The sequence below is a fragment of the Maylandia zebra genome, linkage group LG7, assembly GCF_041146795.1.
Source record: "Maylandia zebra isolate NMK-2024a linkage group LG7, Mzebra_GT3a, whole genome shotgun sequence".
Taxonomy (NCBI): domain Eukaryota; kingdom Metazoa; phylum Chordata; class Actinopteri; order Cichliformes; family Cichlidae; genus Maylandia; species Maylandia zebra.
This window is the reverse complement of record NC_135173.1, coordinates 54,155,276-54,181,356: the sequence shown is the minus strand read 5'-3', so window position 1 is coordinate 54,181,356 and position 26,081 is coordinate 54,155,276. Positions and strand designations below refer to the sequence as shown.

Here is a 26,081-nt window from a genome sequence, read left to right as displayed (position 1 = left end):
TGTATGACCCTGAAGGTAAGCGAGTCATGGACTAAAGTAAAACAGTATGTTGGATGTGCCATGCAATGCTCAATTACATGGGTGGGAACTAGTGTGTTAGCGCAGTTAGCTCGTTAACGTGTTGGCCGTCTAGCCCCATGCACAGGGCGATCGGTGGTAGCTCGTTAACGGAGATTTGCCGTGTTGTGGCGTTAAGGTCATTTCAACGAGATTAACCTGAAAGCACTAGTGGGAACACAACGAATATGACTGCACATTTACGCCGACATCATCCTAGTGCAAAGACAAGTGGAAGCAGAAAAAAAACAAGCAAGCATGCTACTAACTTTAGCCGAGTCATTTAGACAGCTGTTAGCACATGATTCTCCTTATGCTGCTGAGAATATAGCCCAGAAGAAGCGGATAGTATAGCTTTTATTTTGGAAAGAGACATTTCTCTGTAATAAACTCTCTTTTCCAAAGATGAGTGATTCCTCAATCAGATACAGGGCTCGCAATATCGCTAGCCTGACGTCCCGGGGCTAGAGATTTTTTCAGTCGGGCTACCAAAATCTATCTCTTCCTTGCCCGTCGGGCTATTGTAGGAAAAATATATGTCAATGCTTTTGCATTCTTTCAGAAATGTAGCTGGGTAATTATGTCATTGGCATCGGTGAGCCACTGCCAATATGTGACATATTGAAGTCGCGTTTGAATTTGCGCTTGTTTTTTTGCTTTCACTTTGCAATCGTGCGAACTGTGTATAGAGAGCGACAGCACTGATCTGTGAGTGATGATAATTTGTGCACCAATTCCTCTGACATCGTCTTATTAATCGTTAGCTTACTATGCAAACATGACAAGTGAAATCTCCCGCAGCAAGCTTAAACATGTGAGAGGTTGATCGCGCAGAGAATCGCTGAGCTTATGTGAGTGCGTGTGTAAAAGCATTTCAGTTCTGCTGAGCCAAATAAGACAGGTCAGGGTGAAGAAGTGACAGCCAAAGAAAAGCTTACCACAAAACGGAGAAGTTATGACAAATCAGACTATAAGGCAAAAAGAAAGTGCAGCTTTGGACAAAATAATTTCTGTGGCTGCAATATGACGAGCTAAATAACCAGGGCTGCACATAAGTGGTCCGCAGGTGCGCATTCGCTGTCAAAATAAAAAAACACGCACAAGGGTTAGGGTTAAATTTAAAAACTGTACTTTTGAGTTAAAATATATATTTATAATTTTAATAAATGACAAATTAAAAGTGCATGAACATTTTTTTGTATCGAAAAAATATCGAACCGTGACACCAAAGTATCGAACCGAACCGAACCGTGAATTCTGTGTATCGTTGCACCCCTAATTACCTTATACTCAATCTTCATACTAAAATGTAATCAATTATGTCATGGGGTGTTGCTTTTGTCCCTAAAAGAGGATGCAAGTGATTTATTTAAAGTATGACGTTCACTCACCAGCTACTTTGCAACATACATCTTGCTGGTACCAGGTGGACAGATTCAGCAAGGTCTTGAAATAATTCCTTGTGATAGCATCATGCAATAGTTTTAAGGCCACAGTATACCACAGTAGTCACTTTGCATGCCAGTAATGTCAACACAGTAACATTCATTCATGCTTGGCGTTAACTAGCCACTGCAATATTCTCCTGAACAGTAGGTGTTGCAAGTTAAAACATTCCTCCACATCATCTCCCTCTGTATAATCTGTGAATCTCTGTGCTGATGTGCCATTGAAACTGTGTTAAAAACTGACATGGTTGAAAGATGCACGACCGGCACAAATGGCATCTTGCGACAGTGGATGTGACGTTCATTTGGTGTAACTTTGTCTAATGGTGCCATTCGCTTGGCACCACACAGCCTTGTTGTAAGCTGACAGGAGTGGCACCTGTGGGTCTTCTGCTACTGAAGAGCATTCAGAGATGGTATTCTGCATACTTTTGTAGTAAAGAGTGGTTAATTGAGTTACTGTAGCTGTCATGTTTCGGCTGTGTGGCAGGCAGGATGAGGACCCAATCGCAAAACTCACACACACGGGGATGAACTCAAAAACACAGCTTTATTGCTGGCCACGAGAAACAATACAAAACTAAACTGGGAAAAACTAACATAAAGCTCACCAAGGAACACAGGGGAATCACACACAGCATGAGGGATGATCAGGGGAAGTGGATGCACACGGGGAACACAGGTGACACTGATAATCATAACAAGACACGGCAGGAGTGAACGTAACACTGATGGGAGATGGGCAAAGTAAAGCAGGAAGTAGACAGAGGTTCAAACAGGAGGAGAGAGAGCACGGGGAGAACGCAGACATAACGGGCTGGGGAAAACATAGAATAAAGCACAAAGAGAGACGAGGGCTCATAAATACACAGAGGGGCACACAGGGGGTAAGAGTCACGAAGGGAAAACACATAAGGAACAACGTAACAGATCAACCCAGGAAGCATGGCCTAAATAAAGAACAAAATACAAAAATACATGAAAACTAAGAATACTGGGCCCACATGGCCCAGGACCATGACACCACCCCCCCCTAAAGGGCTGGCTCCCGACAGCCCAAACCCGAGAAACAAAACACAAGCGAAACAGAAAACACCCCACCCAGGGCGGGAGGCGGGGGACCAGGACGGAGGGAACAAAACGAACCAAAAACAAGGAGCACGAGAACAAAACTGAGTCCACAAATACACAAAAGAGTCCAGAACAGGAAGGCGAATGTCCAAAGAGGCCCGAAGGCCAACCCGAGAGGCGACAACACAAAAGTCCAGTCCAACCGTTCCGGAGGCCGGCCACGGGAAAGGTGGCCACGGTGACAGAACAGATCCGGAGGCCGGCCACGGGAAAGGTGGCCACGGTGACAGAACAGTTCAGGGGGCCGGCAGTGCGCAAGGCGGCGGCGAAGCAGTTCAAGGGGCCGGCAGTGCGCAAGGCGGCGGCGAAGCAGTTCAGGGGGCCGGCAGTGCGCAAGGCGGCGGCGAAGCAGTTCAGGGGGTTGGCAGTGCGCAAGGCGGCGGCGGCGGCTCTCCAGTGTCAGGCGTACTGGCCGAGGCCCGGTGGGCACAGGACCGGCTGAGGCGGGACCAGGCGAAGCACCGGCTGAGGCTGCAGCAGACGAAGACTCTGAGGCTGCAGCAGACGAAGACTCTGAGGCTGCAGCAGACGAAGACTCTGAGGCTGCAGCAGACGAAGCACAGGCCGGAGCTGCAGCAGACGAAGCACAGGCCGGAGCTGCAGCAGACGAAGCACAGGCCGGAGCTGCAGCAGACGAAGCACAGGCCGGACCAGGCGTAGCAGAAGGTGGCTGGATGGGCTCCTCGGGCCCTCCAGCAGACGAGGCGTGAGGCCGGACGGGCTCCTCGGGCCCTCCAGCTGAGACAGGAGGCTGAACGGGCCCCTCGGACCCTCCAGCGGAGACAGAAGGCTGAACGGGCCCCTCGGACCCTCCAGCTGACGTGGCATGAGGCTGGTGCGGTTCTCCAGAACCCCCAGCTGACGAGGAAGGTTGCTGAACGGGCCCCTCGTACCCTCCAGCGGAGACAGGAGGCTGAACGGGCCCCTCGGACCCTCCAGCTGACGTGGCATGAGGCTGGTGCGGTTCTCCAGAACCCCCAGCTGACGAGGAAGGTTGCTGAACGGGCCCCTCGGACCCTCCAGCGGAGACAGGAGGCTGAACGGGCCCCTCGGACCCTCCAGCGGAGACAGGAGGCTGAACGGGCCCCTCGGACCCTCCAGCTGACGAGGTAGGTGGCGGCGTGGGAGCCGCGGAGTCCTGGATGAGCTCATCCGAGCTCCCAGCAGGAGCTGATGCAGAGCCAGAGAGACTTGAGACCCCTGGCTGAATGTTAAGCTGACCAGCGGACCGTACTGCTATCGGGGACTGGGCTACAGGAGCTACTGGGGCCTGCGCTACAGGCGGCACGGGAGCTACTGGGGCCTGCGCTACAGGCGGCACGGGAGCTACTGGGGCCTGCGCTACAGGCGGCACGGGAGACTGAACTGAGGGTGGCTGCGAGGGAGCTAACTGAACTGAGGGTGGCTGCGAGGGAGCTAACTGAACTGAGGGTGGCTGCGAGGGAGCTAACTGAACTGTGAAGGGCTGCGGACCCTGGTGGCTCCGAGGGCCCCCGAGAGCCAGGCGTGTTCCCCGAAAGATGTGCTGACAATCGGGGGTAGGCCACGGCTTTCCCCGGAGCTCCTCCTCTACGTGGGTGCAAGCTGCTTGCTGCTGCTCACAGAGACCGGACTCCATGATTTCCTTAGTAGGTCTTTCTAAACAACTAAACACTGTACTGTCAGTCTCCGAACACGATTCAGTCATAGTGTCCGGCCCCGGCAAATCAATGCTCATCTCACTCTGCTTCATAGAGGGGACGTGAGGCACGAAAACGCAGTCACTCACCGGAGTTAATGCGGTGCCACGGCGGCACCGGCGCCGCCCCCTTCTGGTAGCTGGCGCGATGGGCGCTGATGGCACCAATGCAGGGGGTGATGTAGCGGCGATCTCCCGGTCGTCCGCCCACATCCTTGCCAGAAATGAGGCAGGCGAAGTAAAGTCTAAGCGGATTGGAGACGGCGAGCGGCTGGTAGGCTGTGCAGCAGGTGAGAGGTCCTCCTCCGGGATGAGCCAGGGCTTCCACCGGAGCTCGTCCTCCCGATAAGCCCGTAACACCTGCTGCCGCTCTTCCTCGCCAAAGTCTATGGCCTCCGTCGTCTCCGTGTGCCACGCCGTGCGGCCAGACCGCGGTGAAGACGCGGAAGCCGACGGGGCGCGAGCGGAGGGTGTGTCGGTGGCGAGCCTCACCGTTCCAACCGCAACTGCTTCCGGCTCCTGAGACAGCGGCGATGACACCCGTTCACGGGACGGAGGTGTGGGTGCTGAGGCGGCATTCAGGACCCTCTGGGCCAGCGCACGGGCACGAAGCTCCTCCTTAAGGGGGCCCAGGGAGTCAAACACCTCGACGAGGTGGGGGAGCTGTCACAACCGTGGCTCCCGCAACAAAACGGCGTCCACGGCCGCCAATCCTGTGGAAACCACACTTGGATCCGCGCATCCGATGATGCGATCCATAATGCGGCAGAGCCGGTTCAGCTCCTCCCCTACCTCCTCTGAAATGTCCGCTGAGTCTGACATGGTCGTGTCGTCCTGGAGGTCCGTGGAGGGGTTGTGAACTGCTGGGTCCATGTTGTGGTCGCGTTCTTCTGTCATGTTTCGGCTGTGTGGCAGGCAGGATGAGGACCCAATCGCAAAACTCACACACACGGGGATGAACTCAAAAACACAGCTTTATTGCTGGCCACGAGAAACAATACAAAACTAAACTGGGAAAAACTAACATAAAGCTCACCAAGGAACACAGGGGAATCACACACAGCATGAGGGATGATAAGGGGAAGTGGATGCACACGGGGAACACAGGTGACACTGATAATCATAACAAGACACGGCAGGAGTGAACGTAACACTGATGGGAGATGGGCAAAGTAAAGCAGGAAGTACACAGAGGTTCAAACAGGAGGAGAGAGAGCACGGGGAGAACGCAGACATAACGGGCTGGGGAAAACATAGAATAAAGCACAAAGAGAGACGAGGGCTCATAAATACACAGAGGGGCACACAGGGGGTAAGAGTCACGAAGGGAAAACACATAAGGAACAACGTAACAGATCAACCCAGGAAGCATGGCCTAAATAAAGAACAAAATACAAAAATACATGAAAACTAAGAATACTGGGCCCACATGGCCCAGGACCATGACAGTAGCTTTCCTGTCACTACACTAAACAGTTCCTGAAACACTCAGATGAACCCTTCCTGCACCAACAACCATGCCACATTCAAAGTCTGCTTTCAAAGTAGCTTTTTTTAGCTTGTCCCTGTATTGACAGTGATACTGGAGGTACAGACAGGAACTGTAGGAAAGGATAGAGACATACAGCAAAGGTCAAGCTAGTGGTTTTGTGACATGTGCTCTTTACCATTAAGCCATGAAGCGCCCCCATAACTGATTATTCTGAATGATTTCTGCAGCTATACATCTTGTCAGATTGATATAGGTCAACAGTGACATGCCACCATACTTGTTCCTAATGTTGTCTGTTTGAAAAGGGCAGCTGACGAGGAGTGGAAGATGCAAACAGGGCACATTTAGACCCCACCGCCCCTGTTCCCTCCCTTAATTAGAAGGCAAGAGTTAATTGATTGTTTTGGCTTCTCATTCACGTCACAAGGGAATAATGTTTACAGACTTCAGCCTGAGCTATGCTACTTTAAAGTTAAACGCTTTTACCCCATCAACCCACCTAAACCACCAGGCCCTTCTTCAACTACTCCCCCCCACCCCTTCCTTTCCCAACCTCAAACCACACCCGAGTGAAAATCCATATAACAGCAGAAATTGCAGGGCAAATGCCTTTGAGCCACACTGATTAAAAGACCCACCAACCCCATTTCAAAGACGACATAAACAATGTTAGGAGCACGCTGCCTGCAGTAACTCACCCCACTGTTATTACATCTTATGAAGTAGTTCGGCATTTCATCTTTCTGTGGTTTTCAGCACTGAGATAAGCCTGAGAAAGCTGAGGTAAGCTAAGTGGCCTTAAAAGCATCCCTGAGTGGTTAATAAGTATGTACTAATGACTCCCAAACACATCTTATCAACATAAAAAAGCCTGATAAAGCGCCAGCATAACCAGAGGGTGAAGTGGTGTTTTGATTCGTAGGCTCGTAAATCTGCAGCTGTCAGAAAAAAAGGAGTGTAGGTATTCATGACACTTGCAACATGCAGTTATTGAGCTGTGGTAGAAACACAGTCTTATCTACGGCCTCACCTAAGTACAACTTCATCTCCTGATTGTGTCCTTTTCAAAACCATTAAACCATAACTAAAAAGCCTTGTGTTTTCACCATCTACGCCATCTAAATTGCTTCTGTCTCACAGCTTTGAAGCAGCGTGAAGTGTTTAAAATCCAGCAGAGGATAATTTAAGAAGGGTCACGGGTGCTTCTGTCAAGAGGTATGGTGTCTCAGTGACAATTCAGATAAGAGTCCCGTAGATTGGTTGCTCAGTTGTTCTCAAGCTCCTATGGGAGATGCAAGTGAGTGTGTCATTACACATGATACATGTGCTCTGTCCCAGAAGGCATTTTCTCCCATACACAGTCATTGGAACAGCAGCAGCTGTGCAATGATGAATCTTGTGTAGCATCACAAACCACTCGATCCAATAACATTTGGAAAGTCTAGAAAAGGTGATTTTATTTCATCACGTGCAGGAATGTTAGCTGGTGGAAGTCTTGGACTGGAAAATGATATTGTACGGAGGATAGGTCCTGTTAAGACCGTGCCAAATATTGATTAGGTGGTGTGTCCACACTAAAAAACCCTAGCAACTCCTGAATCAAAATGTATATGTGCCATTTAGGGGATCCAAAAGGACTGCTTAGCATTGTCGTGTCACAGAACACAAGGTTTGGCCTTTCCCTCCACAGTTCAAAGATGTGCATGTTAAGTTAATAAGTGATTCTAATAGGCTGTAGGTGTGGATGGGTGAGCGTGCGGTCGTTGTTCTCTCTGTGCTGGCCCTTTCATGTCCAGCCTTTTGCACTCAAATAAGCTCCGGCAACTGACACCTCATGACCCCGAAATTGGATAAGCGGTTAAAAAAATGGATGAATGGATCCCCTGACCTTTCCCTTTGCAGCACCACGAGGTTGACATTTATGTTATTGAGTGTATGCCCCCTCCAGGTGAATTCTTATTTTTTGTCCAGTGATTTATGGTCAAATGACTGGAAATATTAAACCTGCTATATGTTAACATTGTCATTCAACGTACCAGCCGTAACAATTTGTCTAAAGACTCGGTGTAAGTTATGTGCATTTTCACTAAGCAGCCAACAGTAGGGATTTAAAACCACTGAAAGTCATATGAATGTGTAGGCAAAACTATAAACCAGGCATAACCATAAACCTGATTAATAATTGTGTGTATTGTGTATAAATCAGTGTATAAATGGGGCATCCTTCAAGTCAGGTATCGGAACTAATTGTTGATTCTGAAATGGCTACAGGCGCAAATGTGGTGGGCGAGTGGCTGTCTGTGTCAGTTTTTACACGGAGAGACACTATAGGAAGGTGGGGCTCACTGTCTCTACCAATGGTTCCATCCTCAACCAGTTTGGGACGAGTTTCTGCAGATGCAGCCATCAGAGTGTAAGTGCGACTACTAGTCAAGGTGCACACTTATGTGAAGAACATGCTTTGAGTCCTCATATATATAAGTGACAATCCATTAACCATTTCTGGGGCTAAGACAATGGATGGATGAATGGATGAATGGATGAATGGATGTGCTGCGCTGTGCTGTGTTGTGCTGTGCTAAGATAAGATAAGCTAGCTGGTAGTCAGTAACTGAACTTAGCAAAAAGATAGAAAACAAGATGAAAATGCTAGCCTGCCTCTGTCCATAAAATAAAATAAAATAAAATAAAAACACAGACAGCACCTCTGAAGCCCACTAATTAACACATTTAATAGTAACCTAGTTCTAAAGTCTTCCAAAATCAAACAAAACCAGGAGCAGGAAAGCTCTTGCTGAACACTACTTTATTGAACAAGTCATTAACAACAACTTCTTCTTCCTGTGAGTCATGGTGCTCACCTCACGTGTTTATCGACAGGCACAACAACAACAGGCACCTTCCCTTCTTTTTTTATGAAGCAAAACTTTAACAAACTAAGTTTGCTGTCTAAATTTGCACTTGGACTGAGAGGTGAACAAAACCAAGGTCAGTCATGCATTAGTAGCTCCCTTGTGTTCTTTTAATTAAAGCACTTTTCTTAATGTCCTCATCTCACTTCAGGTGATGTAAAGCAGTAAATTAGCTTGTGGCTGCAAAGCACCATAATCAGCAGGATGTCTTTCCAGGGATACCCACAAAATTTGAAGGACAGGGTCAGTAGGATTATCCTTGGGGGAGGCTACATTAATGACACAAGCAAGAGACAAAAGCACAGGGCAAAGATAAATAAAAGAATAAGAAACAGAGTCATTGTGGATCAGGAGAGACTTCCTCAGACTTATTTTCTGCCCATCCATTTTCATTCAGCTTTCTCACAACAATGCAAGAGCCGTGCTGTGGAGGATAAATAAAATGAACAAAGGTGTTTTAAATGAACTGGAATAAACTCGTTTAAAAAAAAGAAAGAAGCAAAAACAAACATGTAATGGAAATTTAAATTGGTAGAGACAAACAGCAATAAGCCAAAACCATAGAACATCTCTGCAGACATTCCTGTCTGCAGTTAAAAGGAAGCCTTGATGAAGGTTAGAGGAAGGTTTTGAAAGTCTTCTGTGACCTGAGCCTTGCATGGCCTTTTCTTTAGCAGTTTATCATTTTTCTTTTTTTCCTGCCCGTTATGTTATCTCCTGAGTCTGCTTTGTGGTCTAGATAAGCAGCATATGCTGAAGGGCTTTTGAAAGTAAATTAAACTTCACTGAAGGACACAGAAAACAACAAGGTTCAAAAGAAATACCAAAACATTTCAATGTCACCATTGCATTTTCAAGCAATCTAGAAAATGTAATATAATATTTCAAAGGGAAACCTGGTGTACTTGTGCTATGAAGTTATTTTAGAGAGTACTTTGAAAACTTTTTAAATTTTTAAGTGAAAGATTAACTTTATCATGTGGATTTTTTTTCTGCTATAAGCTTCATTTTGGGACATGTGACAGTGGCACACTGGCCCCTGACACAGTACCCTTGCCTGAGGCAGATTGGTTTTCAGCTGCCTGCCTGAATGCTGATGTAACTCATAGGTCAGAGGGAGCACAGCCCAGTGGAAGGCTCTCTCATTTCGAAAACATTCCTGGCATGATCACATTGTCTGTCTGGGGTGGTTTGAACCAGCTCCACCCTGAATGGCATGAAAATTTCGTGGTTGGGCAAAACCAAAGAAGCTTCCAGCTTTGTGTCCATGTACCTGAACCTCTGCACAGCTGTCTCCAAAAGTTGATTCTGTTCATCTGGACGTAGCGTTTTGTGGGAGAAACGTTTCGTCACTCATCCAAGTGACTTCTTCAGTCTCAGCTGACTGCAGGTTTCCCCAATCTTATAAACAGTACATTTGCATAATTACTGAAACCAGCCCACTGAAGGAACAATGGGCTGGGAGGTCAGTTCCTTAATCTTAATTATGCAAATTCTCATGACCATTGATCAGCAACCACTGACTAAAACCCACTGATCAATGGCCATGAGTACCATTCACAGAGAGTTGGGCAATGGCTGCAATCACAGCATTGTAAGATGGCGAAAGATGTACCCTTAGGCCCCCTCCTCAATTCATTGATGGTCTTTCCCTTTTCACATAAATGACCTCCTTGACTCCGCGCTCAAACCAGCATTCCTCCATGTCCAAGATGTGCACATCCTCATCCTTGAAAGAGTATCCACTGGCCTGTAGGTTTAAATAGACTGCAGAGTCCTGGCCTGATGAGGTGGCTCTTCTGTGTTGTTCCATCCGCTTCGCCAGAGGTTGTTTGGTTTCCCCGATGTATAAATCCTGGCAATCCTCCTGGCACTTGACAGCAAACACTACGTTACTCTGTTTGTGTCAGGGGACCCGATCCTTGGGGGGGCTTTGATCAGTGGATTTTGGTCAGTGGTGTTGATCAATGGTCATGAGAATTTGCATAATTAAGATTAAGGAACTGACCTCCCAGCCCATTGCTCCTTCAGTGGGCTGGTTTCAGTCATTATGCAAATGTACTGTGGGCTTGACCAGTGAAATGACATGATAATGTGTGTAAAATTGCACACAAAGTTCTGGTAGCACAGAGTGTCCTGTAGTTATAAAATCAAACAAATATTAGGGTTTCGTTAATTTACAGAAAACGTCCTCTTTTTTAGTATGCTTCCTCTGTGCTAATAATAAATTTTAGATCAATTTATTGCTTTCATGTAGTATAGAAATCCTTCCTATTTTCCAAAGCCATCCACTGGGCTAATTGAGTCTTTGCCGGGTCGATACTGGCCCCCTAGGCCTCATGTCTGACACTGCCGCTCTGTGGCATGTCATCCTGATATTGAATTTATGGCTTTAGGTTGAAGAGAATATGCACATTCAACTCTCAGAAGCCTTCCCCCTACTGTGAGCATAGTACTAATCTGATATTGTATGCTGTAATTTCTTTGTACCATGGAGCTTTATTGTTTCCAAAGGCAATTAAAAACATCATTTGCCAAATGTTCGCCCTCATTCTGGGGCCATCTCACATACACAGTGCCAATGCTGGAAGTACTCATCAGTGCATCACATGTGTACTCGTAAACAACTGTAAAAAGTCACCGACATAAAATGCACTCTGACTCATGCTTGAGTAGCAGTAAAGTTAAAAACTACAGTGCCCATCAGTTTTGAGAAATGGAAGAATCTACAAATAAAATGAAACTAAATATCTGTATATGTATTTGTATTTTCTATAGGAACCAAAGATCTTGGAGTTCAGTACCCCAGACAAACCAGCACTGAGACATATGCACTGTTTGTTTTGGCCTTCTAATGCAAGATGAATAAAATATAATGATACCATATAGCCACGTAATTATATTTAATTGTTCAGGAACATTTTTGTGCCCCATCTCAAAATTTGTATAAATAAATCAATAAGACCTTTGATACTTTTTCATTCATCTTTCATTCATGTTCCAGATCATCTGCTGACATTTACAAAACACAGAGTGGTGGTAAAGACACAACAAATGTGCAGTTTTTATATTTTACTGGAAAAACATCTGAAATGTTTTTGTCTGTGTGCGCGTGTGCGTGTGTGCACATTACTGAGTCAAGCCTAATGCCTGCGTTGCCAGGCGACGGTGACATGTAGGTACATTGTTTTTATCACACTCGGCCACACATACAGACTGCCCACACAAAATCCTAGACTTTTAGTCTGTTCAAGCCAAGTTCTGCATAAGCTTACAGCACCCAAAGGATTCACAGTGTTAAAGGGTCGAGCCACCCTCGGTATGGTCTGGGAGGCGCAGGGAGGTGGGGGTAAGGCCGACATCCTGGCGGACAGGAAGCCCAACTTCCTGTCTTGATTAATGAAGGGACTGTTGAGGCACAGAGGGGCCTCCCACACACAAAGCCCTCGCATTTAACCTTCAGTGTCAGCTTGATGTTGTTTTTTTCCCCCGGATCTCAGAGTGCTTGAGAAAAACATTCTTGTAAGAAAAGTGAAAATGGTGCCGGTACGATTTTTCACAGCTTTTTTTGTTTTTTCACAACATCTCAGCACATGCTGACACAGTCAGAAAAAACACTTGTTTATTTCTCAAGCCACCATCCCCTCCCCTCCAGCGTGTTTTTGCTTGCATGAGGGTCGGGGATCCAGTAGAACTGGTGTTTCTCAACCACATGTCACCGGTCAGGAGTTGTGTCAGGGCGAAGAATGTAAACAGAGTCAGCAGAGCTGGAGCTGGAGGAACTCAGCCGGTGGCGGTCGCGGGCTGATGGGATGTTAAAACTTGTTACTTGTTAAAACCTGGGGACGTCCTAAAGCAGCAAGGACTTCACTACTAGCGTGCTGCTTTGCAATGCATTTCATTGGAAGATAGAGGAGGGGGAGGGGGTGTAAAAAGTGAGAGGGGGAGTCAGGGCTGGGGAGGTGCTTTTTAAGATTTCATGATGTCTTCCAGCCCCCACAGTTGGCAGGGAAAAAAAAAGGTTGCTGTTGCCAAGGTGACTTGACAGAGAAAGGGAAAGTATCTGGCTGTTCTTGTGCAGGAAGCTCAGAAGCCAGGGGCACAGATAAGATGATTTCAGTCCCTCCTCCACAGAACAAAAGCCGTACGCATGATATACTGCCTTAAATACCTCAGGACGCTCTGGCTGCTGCGTTCACCCCAAAGCTGCCGAAATATGTGAAACATGCAGCAGTGCAGAAAGTCTCCTATGCTGTGCTGAAGCTGCCTTGCGCCCTTTAAAATACACACCACCACCACCACCGCGTTAAAACAAGCCAATGGACAAATGGTTTTTGGCACTGAGAAGAAAGACACAACACTTTACAGTCAAGAGGAAAAAACTCTCATGTTTATTTAGCCATGAATTTCACATTGTGAAAAAAATCACATGTACAAAATAATGCCATAAAAATAGAAATTAAAACTCTTACATGACGAAAGGAACCGATGCACACCGACGGTGGCTTAATTTACATCAACACATGAAAGCAAGATACTGCATCCGATTCTGAGCCGGCTGGATTTCCAGATAAAACAAGAGGATAAAGGAGGGCAAAGAGCTGAAATGGGAAATGCCACTCAGCAATTAGGTGCAAATTGAAGGGGCATTCATTACTCTCTTGTTGCCAGGGAAACTTGTGTTCTACAGGGAAAGAAGTACTCCCGTCTGATTGGCGGGGCCGGAGGCTCCGTGTTCCGTGGTTGGATGAGGTCAAACTTATGGAGCCACAATGGTTTGTCCTGAAATTGACAATAAAAGGGAACTTTTGGGTGGCTTGGGGCGCTGAAGCAGAATTTACTGGGCTGTTAATCCCCTGTTGATTTAATTTGAGTGCACATAGAAGTTTTAAAAAAATTACATACATATTCCACCAAAACATTACCTCTTACATTGAAATTCAATGATACCATTAATATTCAAATGTAAAACGCCAATGTTCAGGTCACACAGACAGACACACAGATGAAAAACGCTGATTAATGTTGCCAAGTGTTTCATATGAAAGTGTTTAATGACACATGTTTTGGTCTTCGGATACCTCTTTTTTTTTTTTCTTCTTTTTTTTAATGTGTATGAATGACACTATGGTGAAAAGCACTGTGGTGTCTGCCCTTAACAATGCACAGCTTACTGGAGTTCTTAACCTAATGATTACAAAGACTCACGAGAAGCCAAGTTAGCACATGTGACAGTCGTCCAGCTGTCACAATCTTAGCCATGTCAGGGTTACTCTCCCTTGTTGGTACTGGGTCATATACTGCACCGATCTGCCAGCCTTTTCTGTTTTATGGTTCATCTAACCCACTTCATTTGGGCTCCTATTTAGGCTGATTTAAGGCAAGTTTGGACCCAGATTAGAGCTTAAAGAGAATTAAAACAACATTTCTTTCAAAGCCGTTCAGTCTTCTATAGTGTAAGGGACTCTATAGTCTTGCTAATGACTGCTTTACATTATCCGTAGTGTGAGTCATTCTGCCTCTTGCATCCATGAAACCCTGGGAGAGGTTTCTCTTAAAAGAACCAAGTACCTCACGCAAAAAACTGGACTGTCCAAAATACAGCCGCCCGCCCCAACTGCGATGAAATTAAAACACAACAACCGGCCATGCACAACATAACCCAAACATACATTCACATAATGAACACAGGCAGAGAAGAAAATAAATACGATTAAAACATCTTAACATAACAAGAGTATTCATTGCCATATAAATTAAGACTACATTGCAGCAAGTTTAAGAAGAAACTGATAACTTCTCAGTTTGCGTTTAAGGTGACGAGAGTCCATGCCAGTTTTTTTGTTATCTTTTGTTTGTTTTCTTAGCGAATCACCACAAACATGCTCAAAAAAGGGTTCAGCTACGACTCAGGCGAGCGAGCCGCTGCGTTTGTCAGAAGCAAAGCCAGTCTTTTACAGCATGAAGTGTTACGGCGTTCCTTCCGAGCCTGCCGAAATCCGCCCAGCCCTGTGTACAGTGGGTTGGTTCAGCGAGCGTCACATGCAAACATGTAAGGTCATGACCTCAAGGCACCTTCACCCCATCCCACTCCTTGGCCATGCACAGATCTACCCCTCCAACCTCTTCCAACTCAGCTTGTGTTGGCCATCAAAACCTCACAAACCAGGCAGTGCCCTGTCACTGCCTGGTTTGTTTCTGTGTCACAGCTGTTAGACGCACAAGCTTGAAACGACGCAAAAGAAGATACAAACGGAAGAGCTTATTAGAGGACTGAGGGGGTGTTTGCTCCTTCATTCTGCCTTTTATAAATCATCTATGTTCAGTCAAACTTTAACCTATCCTCGTGTTCCACCTCCAGCAATCTAAACAGGGCATCTGTCATGCTATACATTTTTTTCTTCTTTTTCTCTTAATATTTAAAAACAACAATAAAGTCCTAACAAGCATTTCATGACTGAACGGGGGGAAAGAAATGCAGGTAGTGTGATATGTTTTCAGCACGCCAGTGGCAGCATGAAAGCACAAGTGTAAAATGCCCCACGCAGAGTGGGAGTTTGTGCCAAGCAGCAGTTTGTTTGGTTTGTTTGCGTGAACTTCTTTTTACTGTACGCCTCAGCTTCCATCTCACAAAACGAGAGATGGCATCGTTCTAGTGAAAGCGTCCATCTGTCCATGCCTCTGATTTTTTTTCTTCTTTCTTTTTTTGCCTCTTTGCAACATCAAAATGAATGCGGGCGTCTGTACATCACTGCTCAGTGTCTCTTTTGGAGAAAAAGAATGTGTGCTTCTTCACAGTTGGGAGACCAGTAGATGATGCAAAACAGGGAAATCTAAGGGAGAGAGAAAAGAAAGACTCATTAGGCAGGCTAATAAGGTGAAAATGCCTGAAAGCAAACAGTGCTAAACAGTTTAAAGGTGACCTTTTAATTAATCAAAACAGTACAGAAGATGGATTAGGAATAAAAGATTTTTTTTCTGTCTAAAGAGTCAGGGTGCACAAAATAAAACCAAACTCCTGCCTAGTGGACTGTATCCCTGCTGTTGAGTCAGCTTTTTGGAGACGTGTATTTGTCTTTACATGAGCAGTATTGGATTGTGTTTAATTCACTTAATAATCATGACAGACATGAGTGATGCACATGATCTAAACAACAATTTAGGAGTATGAACAGTCCACAGGTTGTGTTTTACTGCAGAATCAGTGAATCTAATTCAAACTCAGTGAATGTATTGCTGGGAACCACAGTGAGAGAAGTGTAGTGTTTGGTGTCATTTGGGTGAGCGTGCCTCACATGTTGGTTACAAGTTTCCTTCTGTTAGCAGTATATTCAGTTTAATTAAATTCCATTTTGTTTATACATTGCGCCAAACCACAACAATAGTCATCTCGAGGTGCTATATACTGTAAGGTAAAGACACTACAATAATACAGAGAAAACCACAACAGTCAGACAACCCTCTATGAGCAAGCACTTGGCAACAGTGGGAAGGAAAAACTCCCCCTTTTAACAGGAAGAAACTAATAATAATAACTCGTGACTAAATGCAAAGTAGTGCATAAACACATAGAGAGTGAAAAGAGATGAGTGAAGTGCATATGAGTATATGTCTGTGTTACACTCTCCCCGTATGGGTAGTGCTGTTGTGTACCTTCAGATCCAGAAACCTATTTAAGTACTGGATTTCTGTTCAAAATTATTAGTAGTCTGAAAACTGGAGTCCTGAGTTTTGTTTTAGTCCAGAGATTAACACAGATTTGCTAGAGTATTTAAAGCAGTGGATACTGTGTGATCTCCATTTGTTTACTTTTATGTCAATAGTTTGTTGTTTGAAGCCTGATTACTCTGACATGTTCTAAAAGATGGGATTATTAGCTTAGCTTATCTTATCTTAGTTTAGCTTAGCAGCTAACTGTGGAAAATTGAGAAAAAGCTAGCGTGGCTTCATCTGATGCTAACAAAAGCCATCAACCATTATATTCGCTTCACCCATACAAAGACTGAGGCCTAAAATGATTCTGTTATGCCTCACATTAGGCATTTTGGTGGTAATTCTTCAACCATTTTCCCCTGCTAACAGCTTTCTGAGAAAATAAAAAAGGAGAACTCAAAGAGGAGTTAGGAATTTTCCCCTGGGAGAAAAAGACTGCAAACTTCGTTTTTTCCCCTCACAGCTACAATCTCCTCCTGTGAGGTCTAACATCCTTCATTCTCCTTTTATTCCTAAACAGTCAGCCTTCTTTTCCATTCCTCCACATTTCATCTTTTCACCGCGTTCATTGAGTAGACTGTCAGTTGCCATGACAGGCAGACACAGAAAAAAAACAAATTCTCTATTAAATTAGTGGCAGGATTATTCACTTCACTGAGCATTTTATTGCGCTGGCTTACAGATAGTTCAGGCCTTCAGTCTCTCTTTCAGAGACAAGTCACACACAAAAAAAGAAACAATGCAAAATATTTCATCCAGTAAAGAAGAGGAACATCACAGCCTTATAGCAGTGATGCCACTCCGAGCAGTTTCCTGGGATTATCAAGTGGGACACCGTTTGTGTGTGTCAGTACTTTGCATTCATACCTGCTAGCCATTTCAGAAAAAAATAGAGAAAAATGAAAGACTGTCTGCAAGGCTATGTGTGCGTGGGCATCGGAGTAGGTTGCAGTGATTGTCTGATGTGATGTGATCATGACCCTCCAGCCTGCAGTGCGCAGAAAGATCAGGTTTGCCAGCTCACTACCCATGCTCCACATACGTCCAGCCTATTTACCATCAGAGCCGGAGACCGTAGTTAAAAATAAGACCAGGAAGGCACAGACGGAACCGGAAGAGACCGTAAATTTTCAGAGCGAGGCCACTACTATGAAGGATGGTGTGTGTTTGAGTGGGCTGAGGGGTAGGTCTCACGCCGTCTAGCTTTACAACGCCTCCTCATGTCCCTCACTGCCACTTCTCGCAGTCGCCTCATCTTGTAGCTGATGATGAATGGTTTCCGACACTGCGTGAGTCGCCGGCCACCTCCCTCTCACCCAGTGTAAAGACCATAACCTCATCAAAGGAAGGCAACTGAGAGTGGATTATCCGCGCTGGGGTGTTGCAGCCTGCTGGTGTGGAGCTTGTCTAATTGGCAGACCCCTTTTTCCCTCTTAGAGAGATTTCCCCCACAGGAGCAATAAAAGTATCCTATTCTCTTTCAATTACCCTCTCTGTCCTTCGGCCCATCCCCGCAGCCGCATAACTCACTTAACTAAAGCACACAAGCCCTATCAATCCCCCACTGGTCTGCCCTCCACTCCACTTATCGTGCCAGTATAACTCTTATTGTGAAAATCTAAAAGCCTAACAGAGTGAAAAATTGCATCATGTTACAGGCCTGAATTCTTTTTAACTTTAAAATCATGATACTTCAAACTCTAAATGCAATTCACATAGACATACATCTATACGGGGGTAAAACATTAATAATGCAATTCAATACTGAGTGTTTATACTACCAAAAACTGTCAAACCCTTCAAAGGTTGCTTCAAAGAATCGCTCTAGTGTAGCACTGTCAGATTTGTGATAGAGGGTTCTTAAAAAAGGATCAAATTGTATGATTTCCCTTGGGAAAACCCGATTCTTGGACTGCCCTAGATCAAACACGAATGCTGACAGAGCTGTCAAAGAGTCAGGTGTCTTATAGCAGTGGCTAACATAGCCTCGAGGTGCTAGTCTCAAACAGAAGGGAAGTGTACTGCTGAGGTGGGTTTTTTTTTTTTTTCGTATTTCTAGTTAAATTTCCAGTTACTTCAGGAAATTTATTGGATTTTTTTACAGCTCCAACTGAAACAAAAAAAACCTGCTTCATACAACTGTTCTCATATATCGCATAATACCAGTACTCCACAAGGCACGTAAAATCAAAGGCATCAGGAGCACGATCTTACCTAATGGAAAGGGTGCATGTAGAGGGTTCTGAACTCAAGCAGGTAGATGTTTCCAGGTGCTGACAAAAGCAGTAGGAATGAGTGAGTATGGCACTGTAGTTATGCTGTTCCATGCATCCAGTGTGGGGTCATAGCAGTCCAGAGTTTTACACCTCTGTGTGCCAAAGTACCCACCCACCACATAGAGTTTGTTCCCTGATGCCACAGCCTGGCAGCTCATCCTCTTGGCAGTCACATCACCCACTTTTGTCCACTGGTAGCTCTCGCTGCTGAACTTGTATGCTGAGCATGCTGAGAACTCTGTGTCTCCGCCCATGACGAAGATCTGGTTTCCCAGGACAGCGGCGGCTGTGTAGCGCCATGGCTGAGGGCAGGATGCAGGCACGGTCCATCGGTTCTCCTGCGGATCGTAGCACTGCACCTTGGGCAGCTTGTCGTGGGTGACGCTGGTTCCTCCGAAAGCAAAGAGTTTGAGTTTGACGCTAACTACTGCTGCGTTGCTCACACCCTCTCTCAGAGGAGCTACCATTGTCCACTTGTTTGCCACGGGGTCAAACTGCTCCACCTGTTTGAGAGACACTGATGGAGAAGCTGGAAGGCAGCCTGTCGCTGCGGTGTGACCACCTACGACGTAGAGACAGTGTTTCAGCTCTGCAGACCCGTGGCCGAACCTGGCAATCAGCATGGGTGCCGCCTTTGACCATTCCTCGTGGACAGTGTCATAGACCCAAACATCTTTGGACACGCCATTTTCTGAGCCTCTGCCACCAGTGATGTACACCTTACATCCAATTGCACAGGCACTAAACTCCTTCCGTGGACTGGGGATGTCAGCCTTTGGGATGATCTCTTTGGCTTTCTGGTCCACAAGGTACAACTTGTCACACATGAAAGTCTGGCCACCCAGAAGAAACAGGGCATGGCTGGTTTTTCTGGGTCGAGCACATGGGCTGTTAACAACGCCATCGTTCTGCAGGATTTTCAGCTTACAGCGAATAGCTTCATCCACCAGCTCCTTGCTCTTGGCCTGGGAGTTAATTAGCTCTTCGGTAGAGACGTTCTCCATTAAAAAGATGGCAGGCAATAGCGCAAGGCGAACCGTTCTCAGGAGCTCCGGGAGATGGCAGTGCCTCCTTTCCAAGTCGTAGTTGATCCAGTTAAGAGCAGCTTCGTAAACCAGTCTCTCGTCTTCTGTCTCTAGCTCCTCATGTGATAAAAGCTGCACCACCATATCTTTGGGCAGTTGGAGGAAGTCCTCCGTCTTGCAAATAGCAGGAAAGTTGCTGAGGCACATGCCCCAGGAGAGCTCTGACAGCTTGGTACACTGATGGGCATCTGACAACAGAAGCATGCCAAGGCAGTTGGATGGGTGAAGGTTTCTCTCTAAGAATTCTGCGCAGGCATCCCGGATGTCCTGAAATTCCAACATGTCCCCAGCCTCCAACAACGACTCTGCATTCTCCTCATTGATGACCACCCGTGATGAATAAGCGTAATCCAGCAGGAGCTCCAAAACCTCCGGGTGGATCGAATCATGGAAGTCAACCTCACTGGCCTGACTTTCCCTCAGGCCACCGCTGAACATGGCCTCAAAGTAGCGACTGCAGGCAGCCAGCACTGCGCGGTGGCAGGGAAAGGAGCGGCTGCCAGCATGGAGCAAGACGTCGGTGAAAAGCCTTTGCTGCCGCAGCGAGTTGAGGTGCATAAGGACGCTGTCGGCATAGGAGGACTTGTGAAAAAGGTAGATGTTCATGGAGCCGGTGCTGGCTCGCGATTTTCGGTTCTCATGGACGCACACGGACATTTTCATTGAATCCTAAAATGAAAGAGATAAAGAAAAATCTCTCATCAATGCACTGCACATTTGAAGCCCACTACACATAATTATTATTCACCAATTCAACATTTCCCACAACGTGTATCTTCCGTCTTCAAATAGTCTGTAATATGGTGTATCTTAACCTTTTAAACACATCCACTAAAATTTAAAGCTAGATGCAATTTATGTTGAAAAATGGGGCATGTAGTAGCTATTAATCAGGAGCTTTACAGTGCAAACAAACTGTTTGTCCTGTACAATTAGTCATAAAAATGTAGGTTTAGTGAAGTGAATACAGTGGATGCACTATGTGGTGATGTTGATGCTGATATATTACATTGTTGGGCACTGATATCCACAATGAGATAAAAAAACAAAAACGTAAAATGTATTTTTGGAGGAGGAATCTCAATCATTCCCAAGAGATCAAGATATTCAGAAAGAGATCAAGTGATTACAAATTACAAAACAGCATAAATCTGAGGGTTCTGAAGGTCGAGTAGATAACAATTGTGTTCTTGCAGAGACTGCAAGGCCTTGCAGCTCTGAGCAATGCTAATCCTCCTCTTTCAGAGATGCCACGATTAACAATGAAGTTTCCCTTTGCAGAGGATTCTTCATGAAAAGGGAAAAAGAAAGAGACAGTGGGGCTCTTTTAAGCCTCTGAGAAATGCACTCTCCTTCCAGAAAATCACAGCTCCCATCTTCACTGTCTTCGCCCTGTGCTCGCTCACAGCTCGCTTTTATTCCAACCAATTTCTAGACATGTCTAGTGCCTTCTGCACTCTATTTACAGAGGGACCAAGTCTCTGTCTAACCCAGTAAATCCACAGCTGACAGACATTTTAAGTTGTCAGCCTGCCCCTAAGTCTATCGGTCTTGATAGAATTTGATAGAAGGCTGGTTAATCCTAGTAGTAAGGGTAGGTTTTAGTACAAAAACAGGACTGGGCTTGTTTCTAATGGTTTTGTAATTTCATTCTTGACTGCAAATAGCTCCACAACCTGACAGCTGCTGTAAATTATAATGATTAAAAAGTTCTGATGGCTCAATAAGAAAAAAAAAAACATCAATAAAATGCTTCAGAAGAAGGAACAGACTTCCATTTATATGCTAGGTATAAAACAGATGTATATATATATATATATATATATATATATATATATATATATATATATATATATATATATATATATATATATATATATATATATATACACACACACACTTTTCTGCATTTCAAAGGCTCTCCTGAAGTGAAATCTATTGTAGCTGAAAGGGGTCAAGCTCTGTCAGCAAGCAAATGTTTTACAAACCTACAGGTTTGTAAAACACCTCCCTCAAGGTGGTGTCGGAGAGGCGGATGCTGTCCAAGATAAAGACAATGTTGGATAACACCTCCCACCCACTCCATGACATGCTGGTCAGTCACAGGAGCTCGTTCAGTGAGAGACTGAGATTACCGAAAAGCACCACTGAACGACACAGGAAATCATTCCTGCCTGTGGCCATCTCCCTGTACAACGCATCCACTTAACACACTGTTTGCTGCTACAGCTACACATGTTTCTTTTCCAACTATTTATTTATAAGTGACTTATGTATGTATGTATGTATATATATGTATATATTGTACTATTCTTAGTTAGCGTATTGTCTGTCTTGTCTTAATGTTGGTTTAAAATGGAGCACTGTAACAAAAAATAATTTCCCCCAGGGATCAATAAAGTATTCTGATTCTGATTCTGATTCTGAGGTGGCGAGCATTTGATGTTCGAATGATAGGATTTTCACTTCAAGAGTGAAAGAGTTCAAAAGTTCCTTGCTGTCATAAATGACTCCTCTTCAAAAAACAGAAAGCTACAGAGAGCTAAGGACAGTTTCCATTTTCGCTAAGTTGCATCATCTGTTCCAAAATCCTCAGAATGCAGTCTCATGAATAGGAAATCAAGCCCAATCCCTGCAGGTATAAATGCAAGTCCAGTGGGGATTTCTGGTGAGCAGTGGCACTCATACCTTGGGCTTAATATCAATGCATACTGAATGAACAGCTATGAATTTTGATTTTATTTTTTTGGCATTCAGGGTGCTCAGAGGATGAATCCTAATGATTCTGGGCTTTGTCCCTTTGAACATGTTCGCACAGGGATGTCAGCGCACAGCTCAAAGGACAGCCATTCCACGTCTTTGTATAAAGAGGAAGAATCTTATTTATCACAAGTTAATGAAACCCAAAACCAACCGCCACCGGTTGAACAGGATTTACTGCATTCCTGCAGTGACAAAACTGGCAACCTGTCTACTCCTGGCCTCTGGCTCATCTGTAAGGAGAACATCCTCACCTAATCTCCTTGCACACGTCACATGCTACACACACACACGGACACATTGCAGCTCAGGGTTTCTAACTGGAGGTTGTAAGTGACTCGATTTAAATATGTGATCCTTATAAGTCAGGCGCTAAAATGAAGAGGTTTCACACTTGTTAATCATTGGCATATTAATAAATAGAACCATTGGTACTCTCAGGCACTGGAGCTGGCAGATAAACACTTCAGTTAGTCCAATAATTTAGCTTCATACTAGGTAGCAAAATGATTACAAGCTAATTATAGTCTACCAGTAAATGATAGACACTTAGCTGAGCTGCTAACCGTCTCTGTTCTTTTGCCAAACAAATCATTTAGTGGCAATAAAATAGCAAAGCATAACACAGCTTTTCCATTTAATCTCACTGCAATGCACTCATTCCTCCAAACAACACTGGTGGCCAGCACAATTACCAAAGGTGATCTGTTTGCACAATCTTCATTTTCCCTGTTGTCAAACGAAAGTGCTCACTCACGCCCGCATACTGGGGAGTGCGGGAAAGGTGAACAATGAAAAGATCAGTAAACCACATGCCTCAACTATTTGCATATTAAAGGGTAAAGTCTGGATTACCAGCTCAAGCAGCTGGTCCCGAAACCCGTCTGTGACATATACAAGCACGGCTAGATTCAAAATAGAAATAAATAAAACAAAACAAAAAAAGTTTTATACAAATCTTAGACAATGCAACGAGAAAGAATAATTGAAGACTGCACTTACGCTTAAAAGTGTTGGATTTGCTTCCTGATTATAAGCTTAAACTTAGACTAACCTCTGAAACATAAGCACGTTTCTCTTGTTTTGATCTGATTACAGAGGAAATTAGATAACTCGTATCACTGTTTAAATTTGCTTAATCTCATCATCCACAGGGCACAGGCACAGGGCGCATTCAAACATCACGAGTGTGACAAGTCTGTAAAAATTCCTGACAGCTGTCTGGAAACTGTAAATTACATGGAAGTTACAAAAGGAAAACTATTTCAAAGCTAGGATTAAACTGACAAACCCTTTTCGGCTATGAACTAATGCAGGCTGTCTTACTCCTGCTCTAAATGAGAACAAACTCCTGGACACATCTTCACATCTGCAGACGCAATCATTTTCCATGAGAATATAGGAAAATATAATCAATTTCAAAGTAAAAATAATAATAATAATAAGCAAATGACAACATTTACATAACATGTTGGGAAACATGCACTTCCCTCTTTGGTGACTCAAGTTTTTCATACCATAATTTATCTGATTATCTGATGTTTCTGACTCTTTTTTCTTTGCGCAACATTCTTCCTCCTACTTATTCATAGCTTCATGACAAAGCAAAGTAGCAAAGATTTTTAGGTTAATGAAACTTTATTAACATAACCTACAAAGAGGTTCAACCTCAAGTAGTTTAAGTCCCCGCCCTGCCTCCATTCAAACCAAATTGGTGAGAAAATTCCTGAAGGTTTTGTACTGTTGGTCAGAAAGAACAAAAGCCATTGCTGTGAGTACCGAGAAGTTCTGCTGTGCCATTAATATTTCTATTTCTTTTACAAAGTGGTCATTTTTATAGTTTATTTTTAAGGACAGTGGAGAGAAAGACTCACAGTTGCAAAGGTGGTGCCCAATTTACCGCAAATGTGCAGATAATGCAGCCTAATTTCAAACACAAACCCTTTGATGACCATTACAATATGTGACAGCTTGTGGTATAATAAAGCAAATATCTCTGTTGCACAAGTTAATACAAACAACTAGACTAAAATAATAATTTGTGACAGCTTATCAGCATTGAGGTTTCCACGCTGCTCTGGAGGACTTCCCTCTATTATAATACCACAGTCAGTACACCAAAGGGTCCAGACAGGAAGAAATGCCAGCAGTGCCAAGATGTGTGGTTGGCTCAGTGGCTGAGAGAGGGAGAGATGTCTTCCTCATCCCACCCCTCACAGAAATCAGATCCACACACCGAGCACACAGCCCAGAAAGCCCACACTACACGCCTCACTCAGAAAGCACACAGTTAAAGGACATGCACATGCAGCCACTGGACTCGAGCCAGGGCCTGGCTGACTACAGCCTGTTTAAAAATCATTGCCAGGTGTTCACAGTCAACCATGGACTCAGGAAGAGGGATGGGAGGGGAGTCACTTCAAAAGTAAACACCGGAGCTTATGTGGACCTCGTTCTGTACATCTGCCACTCGGTGAGTGGGGGCGGTAATTGAAGCAAGATGCAAAACAAGAGGAAAGAGCAATGAGCTATAGATGTGTTCGCCTGCTTCTTCAGTGTTGAAGATCGAAATGTACGATCTCAAGTCTAAATGCACAAACAAACGCCGTACAATTGAAAAAACAAACAAAAAAACCTAATTAAATAAATTAAAATCATGGCTTTGTAACGTCGAGAAGAGCGTGTCACACCTGACGTCGCATTTTAAACAAGCAAAACATCCCCAGCATGCACGAATGTGCAAGGAAACAGCTGAGGACATGAACGCAGACGACCGAGGGGAGATCAGCTATCGATAAATCAATAAATCAATAAAATGAACCTGAACGTGATCAGCGAATGTAAACATTGTTGCGCTTCCTAATGCTCCATCCTGGAGCAGAAGGGGGATGCATTCGTAGTTACTATGTAACAATCGAGCCACACGCTTTAACATGATGCAGTGAGGTGGTTTAGCATTATTAGTATCATCATTATTATAATCAGTATTATTATTATGCTTTGTTTTGTTTTACCTCTTTGGGTGAAAGCAGGAGTTCAATTGTGCCCGGAGTTTCCCTCGAACATGCCACTTCTACAAGAGCCACGATGCAAGCCTTACGCTCGGGGAGTGCAACTCCGTGGGATTTATATCCGAAAGGTCACGGAATACTAAGTCGAGATCCACGCCGATTGTGAGTTACAGGTAGTTTACCGAGGCTTCAATGGACCTCTGGGCAGCCGGGTATCAATAGATGGTAGCTGTGATGTGAAGGATGAGCGGAGATGTTTGGATGAGCTCCTCTAAAGCTGCTGCTGCTGTGTGACTGAATCCTATGTGTCCTCCTCCTTCTCCTGCGCTCCCACTTCTCTCTCACTGAAACAAGTGGGTGTGTCCACAGTGGGAACTGGGAGGACCGTAACCTCGCGCACGAAACCGAGCGAAGGAAAGAGAACATGTACCATACCATCCCACTGTGTAAGATAATTACCAAGTAATCGCTAAAGATGAGTTCAGTTAAAGTTTTCTTTTTTCTTTTTTAAGGACTTT

At 44.8% G+C, this 26,081-nt stretch overlaps 1 protein-coding gene across 1 annotated transcript; it reads right to left on the bottom strand.

Moving 5' to 3' along the window:
• Positions 1-13,086: 13,086 nt before the first annotated feature.
• On the bottom strand, positions 13,087-25,886 carry enc1 (ectodermal-neural cortex 1). Its single transcript, XM_004549868.4, has 3 exons — positions 25,567-25,886; positions 18,646-20,461; positions 13,087-15,551 (listed from the first exon to the last, which is right to left on the bottom strand). The coding sequence occupies exon 2, from the start codon at positions 20,453-20,455 to the stop codon at positions 18,680-18,682; it is 1,776 nt and encodes a 591-aa protein (XP_004549925.1). The 5' UTR covers positions 20,456-20,461; positions 25,567-25,886; the 3' UTR covers positions 13,087-15,551; positions 18,646-18,679.
• Positions 25,887-26,081: the final 195 nt, after the last annotated feature.